Source organism: Sminthopsis crassicaudata, chromosome 6, assembly GCF_048593235.1.
Source record: "Sminthopsis crassicaudata isolate SCR6 chromosome 6, ASM4859323v1, whole genome shotgun sequence".
NCBI classification, from domain to species: Eukaryota; Metazoa; Chordata; class Mammalia; order Dasyuromorphia; family Dasyuridae; genus Sminthopsis; species Sminthopsis crassicaudata.
In genome coordinates, this window is record NC_133622.1 from 247,298,839 (window position 1) to 247,312,639 (window position 13,801).

General features: G+C 55.9%; 2 protein-coding genes across 2 annotated transcripts; one reads left to right on the forward strand and one right to left on the reverse strand.

Annotated features, from left to right (window-relative positions):
* The first annotated feature begins 2,536 nt into the window (after positions 1-2,536).
* On the forward strand, positions 2,537-7,796 carry CCDC86 (coiled-coil domain containing 86). Its single transcript, XM_074275983.1, has 4 exons — positions 2,537-3,582; positions 5,119-5,248; positions 7,092-7,166; positions 7,338-7,796. Exons 1-4 carry the CDS (start codon positions 2,537-2,539, stop codon positions 7,455-7,457), a joined length of 1,371 nt encoding a protein of 456 aa, XP_074132084.1. The 3' UTR covers positions 7,458-7,796.
* Positions 7,732-13,574, reverse strand: PTGDR2 (prostaglandin D2 receptor 2). The gene is made up of 2 exons (XM_074272581.1): positions 13,387-13,574; positions 7,732-9,906 (listed from the first exon to the last, which is right to left on the reverse strand). The coding sequence occupies exons 1-2, from the start codon at positions 13,453-13,455 to the stop codon at positions 8,749-8,751; spliced, it is 1,227 nt and encodes a 408-aa protein (XP_074128682.1). The 5' UTR covers positions 13,456-13,574; the 3' UTR covers positions 7,732-8,748.
* Between the last annotated feature and the right edge of the window lie 227 nt (positions 13,575-13,801).

A 13,801-nucleotide genomic window follows, 5' to 3' on the forward strand; every position in this document is an offset into this window, starting at 1 on the left:
AGATCAAATTAAAACTCCTGTCTTTGGCATCTGGCCAGCTGGCTCCAACGTAACTTCTTAAAGCCATTTCACATTTCCTCCCCTTTACAGACTCTATTCTAGCCAGACGGACCTATTCTTCACCACAAGTAAAACAGAGGTTTTAACAGACTCCAAGATAAAGGGCTTGGGGCTAAGTATGTTCTTTAATACTCTTAGCCAAATACCTCTAAAGGGTCCAATAGCAGCAATTTTTGTTGTAGTGAAGAACAGGAAGCTCTGGGATTTCCAGGTGGGGCCTTTGGATCCACATGGAGCAGGGAGTGGCTTAGCAAATTATGGATATGAATGGACTGGTGCGTTATTGTATTCTAACAAGTGAAGAAGGGTTAGATTCAGAGAAATCTGGAGAGATTTGAATGAACTGATGCAGTGTGATGCGAGCAGAACCAGGCGGATGATGTATGTATAACTACAGCATTTTAAAGAAAACTGACAAACTCAAGAATTCAGTGCAATGATCAGAGAATGGGTGGGTAGCAATAATGATGCTGGGAAAAGTAAAAAAAAAAAAAAAAGAGAGAGAGAGAGACAGAGACAGAGACAGACAGAGAGAGAGAGAAGAGAGAGAGAGAGAGAGACAGAGAGAGAGAGACAGAGAGAGACAGAGAGAGAGAGTGAGTGTATTTTTAAAGTACAGGAGAAACAAGAAAGCAGTGCAGAAAAATAATCAGGACAGCTTCAAGATCAAAGTTTGAATTCTATAATATTGTAATATCACATATACATGTAACCCACACACAAGTAATACTGCTGCTCGTGCTAACTTTGGCCTAACAATTAACAGCAAGAAAACACAAGTTCTCCACCAGCCAGCGCCATGCACGGGACTGCTGATTTCAGCCAATGGAGTTTTGAATAAGTGGATAAGTTCCCTTTCCTTGGCAGGATACTCTCCAGGGATGTCCACCTCCACAGTGAGACTGGCACACACGTTCCCAGAGCCGCCTCAGTGTTCGGGAGGCTGGGAAGGAAAGTGTGAGAGGGAAGAGATCTTGGGCTGCCTCCCAAATGGTGGCTCTACAGAGCCATGTCTCCGCTGTCACGGCCTCCGACCCCTGGACAGTCCAGCAGGGCCGCCGGGAAAGGGAATGGCTTCCATCTGAATTGTCTAAGCAGGATCGTCCGTAGGAAAGGAATCAGACACGGAGGTCCTTTCTCAAGCCGAACTGCTGATTATTCAGACTCTCCAGAAACATCCACTGGCCTGAAAGACTATTGAAGGAGAACTCACACAAAGTGAGTTCCGAAGAAACGCGAGATGGACAAATTTAGAGCCATCTCCACTCCAGACTTTAACACGGGTGCGCCGCCCAGTCCCCCTGGTCTAATCTGCCGCAGCAGGATCCGAGACCCCATGTAGGGAGGTTATTTCCGTCCCCTTAGAACAAAGGCTTACTCCCAACCCACCAAACACTCCACTCTCCAAGATCGCAATGCGGGGAGAACCCTGGGAGGGTGGTTATAGAAGGAGCCACATTTGTTCAGAATCACCAAAAATGTTGATTTTTTTTTTTTTTTTTTTAATAAAACCCATCGCCGCTGAAAGTGAAATTCCAGCAACCAGAAGGTATAAAAGCAAGCCCAGGTCACCGGACTTCCAGCCTCCCTGCTCATATTTCACTTATACCCTTGTAGGGCATTGCTGTATTATAACAATTATAATATATGTATTTATATATATATAATTTTATATATTATAAAATAATATGTAAAATATTATTGCGGTAAATTGCAATGATGGGACATGAAGGAAGAGATGGAAGAAGACACCAATTTCCCATTTCTGCAGAAGGGGGGGGGGGAGGGAGGGAGGGGAAGGGGGAGGGGGGGAAGGGCACAGGTATGGGATGGTGCGGAACATGCGCAGACTTTCTGGGGATCCGGTTAGTTCTGATGGCCTTTTAAAAATTCCTTCTTATAGAATAAGGAATAAGTCTCCTGGCGGGGGAAGAGTGCGAATGAGAAATGGGGGGAGGGGTCCGGCCCGGGGTGAATAGAGAGGATGAAGCGTCCTTTCCCCGCTTCTCCGGCTCCCGGCTCGTTCCCACTAATTTGTCCCCCCCCCCCCCCCCCACCGTACTCCACCTCCCACCTCCGGGCCTTTGCCCAGACTTCACGCCTGGTGTGTAATGAACTCCTCCACTTCCACCTGCCTCCAGCCCCTTTCAAAGCTTGACTCCAGACCCCGAGGGGCTCTCCCGGTCCCCATCCCCCACCCCTTGGTAGTACCCCTTCCCACTTCCGGATGGAGGGTAAGCTCCCGGAGGCCGGACCTCTTGCCCGCTTTCTTTGCATCCTCAAAGCCCAGATAAATAAGTGCTTTGTGTAGCACCGGGCTGGGCGCCCGGCAGGCACGTGAACAAAGCGAGTCCAAGGTCTGGCCCCGGTCCTCCCTGGGCCCTCCGAAGCCTAGCGCAACCTGGGGTTAGCAAAGACGTCGCGATGGGATCTACGCAGGCGCAAATGAGCAGCTCCGAGAGGAGCAGGAAGGCGCATGCTCCTGGAAAGTGCGGCTCCGAGGGTTTGCCCCTCACCAACATGGCCGCCTGGGAACGCCTTCCAGCCCTCCGGTGGCTGTCGCTGTTTTTGGACGTCACTGGGAGCGTCGGCTGCCGGAGAACCTAGCAGCTCCACGTGGGTCTTCTGGTGGGCTCGGCGTGAGGGCATGGAGACGCCCCGAAGAAGCCGGCGCCTGGGGAGGCAGGAGGCCGAGAGCCCCGCGGTCCCCGCGAGCCCGGCGACCCCGTCCCGGGGGCCCCGCAAGGCCCGGCGCGGCCTCCTAGGCCCCAAGGCCCAGGCGGCGTTGGAGCCGGTACCGGAAGCGGCGGCGGGGGCGGGCGAAGCGGGCCCGGGGTCCCCGCGGAATCACCCGGAGCCTGGCCTGGGATCCCCCAAGAATACGGGCAAGGACTTGAGGTCGCCCCAGAAACAGGATCTGGGTCCAAAGTCCCCCCAGAACTCTAGAACGCCTGGGTTAGGGTCCCCCAAGAGCTTTAAGGGACAGGATTTGGGGTCCCCCCAGAGAAAGGATGAGGGCCCTGGGAGCCCTCGGAATCACCCGGAGTCCAGTCTGGGGTCCCCCAAAAGCCAGCAGAATCCGCAGGCCCAGGGCGCCGGCGACAAAAGGGAGCCAGGCCCGAGACCCTCTCAAAGCCCCAAGAAGCCTTGTGTGGGGTCCCCCAAGAGTCACGTGGAGCCCAGCCCCAAAGCTCCCCCTTCGGAGGAGCGGGACCCCAGATCTCCCCCAGAAGCCAGCTCAGTGTCCCCCCAAAGTCTGAGAGACAAGGAATCGGCGTCCCTCCCAGGACAGCCCGGAGAGTGCCCTCTGGGTCAGCCCGAGCCAGTAACCCCCAAGTCAGGGGTGCTGCCCCAGGATGCAGCCGCAGAGACACTGCCGAGGGCCCAGGCGCCCCACACCAAGAAGCGGGGTGACTCTTCTGCCCCCACCCCAGCACCCAAGAAGTCCAGACAGGAGGCCCTGGTGATTCCCAAAGGGAAGCCCAAATCCGGCCGGGTGTGGAAGGACCGCAACAAGAAAAGGTGAGGGGGAGGGGAAGGGGCCTCTGGGACAGCTCCCGGCAGCACTTGGGAAACAAAGTAACCGTAGTTGGAGCGGATACTTAATAACAGCCGGGCCTAAAGTCGGGGATTGCGGGGCTGGGCCTGGCATCCCGGCCTCCCCTCCCAGCCCTCTGCCCCGGGCCCAGCCTGGGAAGGAGGAGGCCCAAATTCCCCTTGGCAGGAGGTGTATGTCCGGGTTTGGCGATGAGCTGTGTACTCCCACTCACCATTCGTGGAGCCCCCGCTATGTTAGGGGGTCCCTGGTGCTTTAATCCCCCAACCACCCTGGGAGGGAGCTGTCAGTCTTATCACCCCAATTTACAGATGAGGAAACTGATGCAGACCTCGTTTTGGAGTCTGGTGCTCAGCCACAGCCGGCCAGGGGGGTCAGAGGTGACACCCTAATGGCCACTCACCAGGTGGCACTCCCTTCCCCTCCGGACCCTGGGTGTGCGTCTCACATCCAGAGAAGGCTAACTCTCAGGTTTAGGACTCAGGTTGGGGAGGGCATTTCCCCCAGGCTGGGATGCCACTGCCCTCCGCCCGTTGTCGGGCAGCACGTTCAGGAGCCCAGGCTGAGGATCTGAGCCCGGCACCCGCCTCCCCTGCCCAGTCTGTGAGGGAGGGCAGCTTCCCCAGCTCCTGCTTGACCCTGGGACAATATGAGGTAGTGAGCTCCCCATCCCCAGAGGTGTGCAAGGTCCTGCTTGGGTGAGATGATCTCCAAGGGCTTCAAGTAAGAGGTTCCCACCCCCATTGGCCCTGGCCTGAGGCAGCTGAGGGTGCATTGGATGGAGCCCAGCCAGATCTGAGTGCAGCCTCAGGCTCTTTTCCTTTGGTCCTTGGGAAGATCAAATGACAGAATTCTTGTAAGTAAGCACATAGTAGGTGCTCTGTAAATGCTTGTTTCCTTCCCCTCAAAAGTGATCTGGTTGGTGTAAATAAGCACATAGTAGGTGCTCTATAAATGTTTCCTCCTCTCCCCCCCCCCCCCCCAAATGATCTGGTTGGTGAAGGTAGGCACATAGTAAGTGATCTATAAATGCTTGTTTCTTTTCCCTCAAAGGTGATCTGGTGTAAGCAAGCACATAGTAGGTGCTTTAAATGCTTGGTTTCTTCCCCTCAAAGGTGATCTCATTGGTGGAAGTAAACACATAGTAAGTGCTCTATAAATGCTTGTTTCCTTCCCCTCAGAGATGATCTGGTTGGTGGAAGTAAGCACATAGTAGGTGCTCTATAAATGCTTGTTTCCTTCCCCCCAAAGGTGATCTCTTGTCTGCTGCCTGTGTTTCCCACATAGACCACATGGTGCCATGTTGGCTCCACACCCTGAGAAGAAGCTCCTTGAAGGCAGAGCTTTTGCCTTTAAATCCCCAATTAACCCTTGGCACTAAATGTGCTTGTTGATGGACTGCTGGAGCACATCCTGAAGGGCTTTGAATGAATGCTGGGTATTCTGTATAGGACGGGGTGCTTGGGGTCCACCTCCAGAGCTCTCCCTCCCCCCACCTCCAGGTTTTCCCAGATGGTCCAGGACAAGCCGCTCCGGACATCCTGGGAGCGCAAGATGAAGGAGCGTCAGGAGAGGAAGCTGGCCAAGGATTATGCGCGATACCTGGAGGAGGAGAAGCAAAGATGCAAAGAGGTAAGGATGGGGATGGGGAGGAGGGGAGGAGGTCCCCAGGGACTTATTGGGAAGACACGAGACAGGATGAGATGGGACGAGACTTAGAAGCCAGTGGCCACGCTTGGGAGGGGAACTGGCCAGAACAGGTGGCAATCAGGGTCGGCTTCCTGGAGGAGGTGGTAGAGTGATTCAGGCCTAGGAGATGTGAACATGAGCCGGCCTGACAGGAGATGGCAGTGCCAGGAGCCTCGAGTGCCAGGATTGGCAGAGGAGGGTTGGCTAGAGTCCCCTCAGGGAAGGTCCTGCGGGCCTCGGCTTTCTGGACTGCGTCTCCCATTCTCTGGGAGGATCTCCTACGAGCCCCACGGCCCCCCAAGAGAGGTCCTATGGGGTCATTCAGGACAAGATTACTCCGAGTCATTGAGCCACAGTCAGCTGGCTGACCAGGGGAGGCCACATTTGAACCTCCTGGCCAAGGCAGAGGATAGGGAAATACACCATTTTCACCTTCTTTTTATGAGATTGCTTGCTGTCTCAGGGCGGGGGGGATGGAGGGGAGCAAACTTGGAATCCAAAATCTTGCACAAATGAATGCTGAAAACTCTTTGCTGGAGCTGGAAAAAAAATTACAGAAACCCAGAATCCTACTGAAAACCCACAGAGACAGTGAGCAGTCTGGCACGGCTGCACACGGGGGCCATTTTGGACAAGTATTAGTCATATACTGAAGGAAAACTCAGAGCAAAAGGAGAGGGCCATGAGAAAGAAAAGGCAAACGGGCAAATCAAAAAGACATGAAAATAGGCCATTTTGCTGGGATGTTAACGAGAAAGTTTCTAGCATGGGCCCAACTGGGGACTCAGTTGCTGTCTTGTCCCTGGAGGGCTTCAAAGGGACTGGAAGGCCCATCTAAGGGAAGCTAAATATGGGTCTTTGGTGGCCATGGGCGTGTCTGAGCCGTGGACATGGGAGAGTTCCGGGAAAGGACGCCTGCCTTGGACTGTCCAAGTGTCCAGTACTCTACCAAGTTCACAGCCTTAGACTGGGAGGATGATGGGACGAAGGCCCGCAGGGGTCACCAGGAGGACCTGCCTATCTCCTCTCCCAAGTGCAGAAGGCAGGTAGTCTAAAATGGGGGACTGGGGGCTCAGAGACAGCCCTGACCTTTCTCTTGCTGCCCAGCTGAGGAGACAGTGGGCAACAAGCCCAGCTTCCTCACAGATGGGTCGGGGAAGGCTGGAGGCTCTGGGGAGTGCCCTGGTCTCTGTGCTTTGTGGGCGAGAACAGCGGCTCAAGGCTAGCTCCCTCTCATTCCCCACCTCACCTACCCCCATGCCCAAGCCCCAGGGAGTGAGGTGTGAACATGGTGTCGGAGATGGGAAGGTAACAAGAGTGACATTTATGTAGCACTTGTGGGATTGGTAGAACTCTTTACAAACGTTCGGTCACTTGAGCCTCACGGCAACCTTGGGAAGTAAGCACGAGTGTTGTTCCCTTCTGACTGTGGAGGAAACGGGGTTACCCAGGCTGGATCTGAGCTCTGGTCTGCCCCTTCCCTCTGACACCTGGAGATGGCCCTGCTGTCCTCAGGCCATTCCCCGCCAGCCTTGGTCACCCATCAGTGGTGTGACCCTGAGCAAGTCACTGCCGAGCTTCACTTTTCCCAGTAAAATGAGTCCCTTTCAGCTCTTTGTGGACCCTGTCCAAGTCTAGATTGGTAATGCTGGGAGAAACAGTGGGAAGCTCAGGAGAATACATTCCCCTCCTCCCAGCCGAGCAGAGAGGGGCCCGGAGGTGGGCACTGCCCGCCGGGCTGCCCTCCCGAGTCCTTGCTGCCCCCCCTCATTGCTTTTCCTTCCAGGAGAAGAAAAAGCGGCGAGCAGAGAACATAAAGAGGCGCCTGGAGAATGAACGGAAGGCAGAGATTGTCCAAGTGGTGAGTGCCCCGGGCTGCCCCTGCCCCATGAGGGCGCTTGGGACCACCGTGCCTGGTGGCGGGAGGGGATGGATCTGTTCCCATTGTCCCTTTGTCAGGGTTTTGGGCACCAGGGGGACATTGGCCAGGGGCCTCAGGATTCTCAAAGATTTTCCCTCTCCTCCCCACTAGATCCGGAACCCCACCAAGCTCAAGCGGGCCAAGAAAAAGCAGCTCCGGCGCATCGAGAAGCGGGACACCTTGGCGCTTCTGCAGAAACAGCCCCCACAGCGCCTAGTGGCCAAGGACTGAGTGGGTGCAGGGGCCTAATTGTCCCCTTCCTTCCAGCCCCAGCCCTCTGGCACCTTCGGGCATGGATGGCCGTGGGGAGGATCCACTGACCGCCTGGAGGAAGCCAGGCTTGGACCTTGGGGGCCGGGCTGGGGGCGGACCTTCTTTGGACTCCAGTCTGAGATATGTCTTTGTCACCATCTTGGGAGGCAGGAGTGGGGGCCCAGAGGGCATCTGGCTGCCAGCCAGCAGTGAATACCCCACTTGGGGAGGAGGTGCAGAGAGAGCTGCTGCATTTTTCTGATTGTTAAATAATAGCCTTTTATTTTCAAAATACATGCAAAGAGAGTTTTCAGCGTTCACCTTTGCAAAAGCCCTGTGTTCCCAATTTTTCTGCATCACCCCTTCCCCCACCCCTCTCCTAGAAAGCAAGGCATCTTATGTATGAAAACAGGTGTTCTATACAGATTTCCACATTTATCAGGCTACACAAGAAAAATCAGATCAAAAGGGGAAAAAAATGGGAAAGAAAAGAGTGAGAATGCTATGTCGGGCCGCCCTCAGCTCCCACAGTCCTCTCTGGGTGCAGGTGACTCTTCATCGCGAGATCATGGAAACCGGCCTGAGTCACCTCATTGTGGAAGAGAGCATTGTATAACCCTGTAGTACACAGCGATCCGGTCGTGCTCACGGCCCTCGGCAGCGGTTCCTGGCAGCCTCTCCATCCTCACCCAGCTGGTCATTGCTTATAAAACAATAACCCGCGCAGGTACCGTCCCTCATTCAGCCCGCCCCCGCTGCTGGGCAGCCAGTCAGCTCCCGGCTCCTGTCACCAGGCGTTTTGGCGCACGCTCCGCTGCCTTTCTGATGCTTTTGCCCTGAAAGCTTGAGAGCTCGCGGGCTGGCGCAGGGAGAACGGGGAATCTGGGTGGTTTCCTCCTGGCCGGCAGAGGATGAGAGTGGGAGGGAGGGAGCCCTGGGTGGTTCGTGGGGGAGGGGGGAATGCTGCGAGCAAAGGAGCCGAGCTTGGAGCCGCTGAGGAGGTCATGGGGCCACGTTTCCGTCGGCCCTGGGCCCGTTTCCGGAGAAATTGATCCCAAACTCGTTCCCTCTCAAGTGTTTTTGATTGGAAGTAATTTAGGATCGGAAGAGCTTGACACCCACCCTGCTCCCCTTTAGCAAGCTTGCTCCGCTCCAGACCTCAGTTTGCCCATCTCTAACAGGGGTCGAGGGGCAGAGAGGTTTGTGCGCTGCCAGGGACGGGACCGGAAATGCTTGGCCAGAACGGGGGTGTCACCCGGAGGGGCCCAGCTCACTTCAGGGGGACCCCCTCGGGCTGCCAGGCCGGGCCCGGGCCTTTCTCGGGCTGCCTGGCCCCGAGGCAGGCGAGCCAGCGGCCCGGGAGGCCGGCCGAGCTGAGGTTGGAGGAGGAGCGCGACAGGGAGCCGCCCTGGGAGCTGCGGCGCCGCCGGCCGCAGCCGCCCGCCAGCTCGCTGTCCTCCACCAGCACGCTCTCGAGCACGCAGCGCAGCGAGTGGCGCAGCTTGCTCAGCACGTCGGGGCAGGTGAGCACGTAGAGGAAGGGGTTGACCACGCTGTTGATGAAGGCCAGGCTGGTGACGAAGGGCAGGGCCTGCCACACGAGCGGCCGCAGGCCGGAGTCGTGGTGCGCGCGCACCTCCAGCAGGCTGAAGGCGTGGTAGGGCAGCCAGCACAGCACGAAGGCCGCGATGACGGCCAGCACCAGGCGCAGGAAGCGGCTGGGCTGGCGGCGGCAGCGGTGGCGCACGCGCAGGCTCACCGCCAGGTAGCAGGCGCCGATGACGCCCAGGGGCGCGGCGAACGCCAGCACGAACTTGCTGCCGGCCAGCGCGGCCTGGCGGCGCCCGCACAGCGCCACGCGGTCGGCGCCCGAGCTGTACAGCAGCAGGTTGTAGTAGCACATGACGCGCCCGTCGTCCCGCCGCATGGTGTCCCGGAACAGGAAGTAGGGCACCGTGTTGAGCAGGGCCAGGCCCCAGAGCGCCAGGCAGAGCCTGCGCGCCGCGGCCACCGTGCGGTGGTTCTGCGCCCACACGGGCTTCACCACCTGCAGGCAGCGGTCCAGGCTGATGGCGCTGAGCAGGAAGCCGCTGGCGAACATGTGCAGGAAGAAGACGGAGGAGTGCAGCTTGCAGAAGGTGGTCCCCAGCTGCCACGAGTGGCCCACGGCCAGGAAGTAGGTGAAGAAGGGCAGGCTGGCCGTGGCCAGCAGGTCGGACAGGGCCAGGTGCAGCACCCACGTGGTGACCACCGTCTGGCGCATGCGGCAGCCCACCACGAACAGGATGGCGGCGTTCTCCAGGATGCCCATCAGAGACACCAGGCCGTGCAGCGTCACCGACGCGTAGTCGATGTAGCGCCCGCTGGTGTTGGTGTGCGCCGGGAGGCGGCGCATGTACTCCAGCATGGGGCACAGCTCCCCCGGGGCCTGCGGGGAGAGAGGGCTCAGACCGGGCCGGGCTCCGCCCCGCTGCCCGCAGCCTCGGCTTTTAAGTGGTCATTTCAACGGTTTCAGATTCCGATTTAATTATTATTTATCGTGTTTAAATGACTTCAGGTTTGTTTTTTAATTTGTTATTTGAATTAATTATTGATTTTTAAATGATCATACTTTAGTTATTTCAGATTTGTTTTTAAAATTATTATTCCTTTTTGGATTTTACTCCGGTAAGAAATAAAGCCAGGATTCCCCAAGACCCAGAAGCTTGGAATACAGCATCAGATCTTCCCTCCTTTGCTTCTGACCCGGGAGGAGGCCCCCCTGGAGGGGGCAGGGCCCCCTCTGCAGAGTCCCCGCCCACCCTCGGGTCAGCATCTCGGGCGTGGTCCCTGGGCGGTTCCGCCCCTCTTCCCAGCTCAGCGCCCTGGCCCGGCCCATCCCACTTCTCTTTGTTCCCACTAAATGGCTGCATCTCAGTCTGTCCTCCCCATCCATCCCCACCCCAGGGGGAGGGCGTAGTTAGGCTTTCCTGAGCCGGAGGCGGCCCTAGGACTGAGCTCTGAGGGAAGCTGAAGCATTCTGGAAGAGGGAAAGGGTCCCCGACAGGGGGCGCAGTCTGAGCGGAAGCCCTGACGCGGACCTGAGCCATCTTTTACAGAGAACACCCAACCTCGTCTCCGGAGACTTTGCCTTCGTCCCCGTCCCTCCTGCCCTTCCAGCTTTTTGTGCCATGGTCGCCTTGGGCTGTGTACTATCTGCCTCGGCAGAGCAGCGGTGAGGGAGGGGATGGGACGAGGGAGAGGAGCTCGGTCATCCTGCAGCCAGGGGCTTCGGGTCTTTCACTGTCTCCCATGGACACCCAGACAGTCCCCACCAGTGGCTTAGTAGCCACAGGCCCAGTGATGGCCAAGGCTGGCAGTGCCAGCCTCCCCCATCTGATATGCCAAGAGGAAGTAAGATAGGAACAGCAGCAGAAGGAAAAGGCTCCCCACACGCTGCCCCATCGGGGGAGGAAAGGAGCCCTGTCTGGATAGCCTGAATATTGTGACCCACCAACAAGGGCAACAGAAATGGGTCCTCCAGTTCCCGGAGGCTCAAGGCCAAGGGCCAGGCTGTCAGAGAGCCTTCGAGCAGGACGTGGCCTGCTTCTCCTCAAATACTGGGGACATGTGTGTCCCCAGCCCATATTGGACACTCTGAGGTCCCCAGGAAGGGGGGCACATGCTGCCAGAAAACAATCATGGACAAGATACAGGAGTACCAGGGCAGAATGAGCCACGGGCACTCGTAGGAGGGGGTGAGGAGGGAGGAACGTCAGCGTGTGTTAAATGATCTCTCATCGCTGAGGATCCTGAAGCAGAGAGTGGTTAAGTCACTCCAGGATCTCAAGCTAGGAAGTGTCTGAACTCAGTTCTTCCTGATTCCAGGTCCGGCACTCTGCCTCTAGGCTGGGGGGAGCCGGGCATGGGGGAGAGAGAGCTATCAGGGAAAGTTCTGAGCTGAGCCTTGAAGGATGCTTACAAATCAGGAAGGCAGAAAGACACTGGAAGGTCACAGAGCCTCATTTTAAGGATGAGGAAACCGGGGAAGGAGAGGGTGTAGGATGGGGTCACGCAGGAAGCGGCAAAGCTGAAGGGAGGAGGCAGAGGATGGGAATAGCATCCCATCCCCCAAACAAGGGACAAAGCACAGCTGGCCGTCACCGGATCTGCCAAATGCCCAGAACGAAGAGTCTCAGCTCATACTCGGGTTCTCAGACCTACAAAGCACTGGTCCACTTGGTTCTGATAGCATTCAGCCCGATTTCACAGATGGTGAAAGAGGCTCAGGAAGATGAAGGGCCTTCCCAGGCTCACAAAGCTTGGCAGTATCTGTCGCAGTTTGAACTCGGCTCTTCCCGACCCTAGATCCAACACTTCATCCATTATGCCCATGGTGACGGCATTTACTACCTGTGTGACCTGGCCAAGCCATCTCCCCTTCTCAGGGATTCAGAATCCCCCTCTATAAAATAAAATGGTTAGATCAGCCAGAGCTAAGGGTCTCTCCAGTAAGTAAGACTTGTCACAAGTCAGGCCATGTCAGCAGCAGAAACTGGAAGCGAAGGATCCACAATTAGTCACTGGCACCCTGAGCCTGAAAAATCAGATCCAGAAAACTGATGGTCCTTCAAACCCATCGACATCATTTTTAGTCTAGGATCATAAACAGAACTAGGGAGACCGCCAAGGTCACTTTGAACCTCAGTTTCCTCATCTGTAAAATGGACATCAGAATACTTATGATGAAGAGCAAGTTGAGATTGTGGATGTTCCTATATGTGTTATTGACTAGTATTTTTAAAAATTCATTTTGTCTTTTATTTGTGGAACAAAAAAGCATTTTCATAATATAGTAGAATAAACTGCATATGAAACCACAAGTCTCCCGTGCAAAATTTGCTATTCCTTTTAAATATGTAATAGTTATTCTGTCTTGACACTGGTACCTTTACAGATACTAGAAATCCAAAAGAAGAAAGGAACTACAAACTGGGTTTGGTTCTTAAAACAAGAATTAAAGCCATTTCTATTCATTGTTTTTAGCCTGCAGCATAAATTGTGGTTTACATAGTCTCTACACTTAGTCAGGAAGATCTGAGTTCAAATCCTATCTCAGTATGACCCTACTCTAACAAGACAAACTCTTTCTGCCTCGGTTTCCCCATCTGTAAAACGAAGTTTACAACTCTCTCCTCATTTCCTGGGTTTTCATGAGGATCAAATGAGGTATTTGTCAATTGCTTTTCAGACTTTAAAGATCTATGGCAGGACTGGTGTTCCTTGACAGTAAATGGGTCACAAGGCAGAAATTCATTTGATTATAGCATGAGATCTTCCCAGGCATTTCCTTCTATATGAGCCGATCCTCTGATGATAACCGGGTAGAAAAGCGGACAGAGCGCTGGCCTTAGGAAGCTGAAGGGGTTCCGAGGACCACAGAGATAGGGCTAAAAGGGACCTTCTCGTCCAACCCCTCGTTTTACAGTTGAGAAAACGGGCTGCAGGACGCCTGGGCAGTCCCCTGCTCCAGCCACTTTATTTCCCAAGAAGAAAGTAAGAGGGGAAGTGAAAGTTTTTAACCACTGCGGCCCCTGCCTAGCCTTCCCCCACGATCTTTCACAGTGCCCATCCAGCCTCTGGGAAGAGGAGGAGGACGAAGAAGAAGAGAAAGAAAGGAAGAAAGAAAGAAAGAGAAGGAGAAGAAGGGGAGACAGAGATAAAGAAGACAGGACAGGACCGAGGAGAGAAGAGGAAGACACAGACAGACAGAAAGAGCAATCAAGTTCTCAGCGCACAGTGGAAGCTGGGGCCGCGTCCTGATGGACTCCGCTCTCTCCCTAGCAGACGCGCTCGGCTGCGTCCCGACTTCCCCGGTGCGGGGTCTCCGGCTCTCCCCCCCGCTTGCCGAGCTTCTTGCCGCCCTTACCTGGGTCACAGGTGAAAGTGAGAGCTGGGAGTGGAGGGGGTCCCCTGTTCCCAGGCTGACGGCTCCCATCCCGAGGCTGCACGGGGGTGTGGAGTCTCCGGAGGCTGGACCAGGCAGAGGGGAGGATAGTAGGAGCCTGGGGAGGGAACAAAAAAGCGGCCCGTGCCCTGTAGCCGGTTTACTCCGTCGGGTTTCTGTCCCCGCGCCCTTATCTCCGCCCGGAGATAGATAAGTCCGCCGGCAGCCAGCCCGCCCCTAATTTACCCTGCGGGGAGCCCCGAGCCCCTCCCTTCACAGGCTGCGCTTGAGTGAGCCCGCAGGGGGCATTTTTGAGCCTTTGCCCGGGAGACACCACTGGTCCTCTCCCTCGGCGCCAAGTGGGTGGCTGGGGCAGCGGGGAGACAAACCCAACATG

Bases quoted from the DNA above. Each gene is read 5' to 3' on its own strand.
- CCDC86 (XM_074275983.1), top strand. From the start codon at position 2,537: ATGCTCCTGGAAAGTGCGGCTCCGAGGGTTTGCCCCTCACCAACATGG. The intron at 3,583-5,118 runs GTGAGGGGGAGG...CCCCACCTCCAG, and splicing joins AAGGACCGCAACAAGAAAAG to GTTTTCCCAGATGGTCCAGG. The intron at 7,167-7,337 runs GTGAGTGCCCCG...CCTCCCCACTAG, and splicing joins AGGCAGAGATTGTCCAAGTG to ATCCGGAACCCCACCAAGCT.
- PTGDR2 (XM_074272581.1), bottom strand. From the start codon at position 13,455: ATGGGAGCCGTCAGCCTGGGAACAGGGGACCCCCTCCACTCCCAGCTC. The intron at 9,907-13,386 runs GTAAGGGCGGCA...CTCTCCCCGCAG, and splicing joins CACTTTCACCTGTGACCCAG to GCCCCGGGGGAGCTGTGCCC.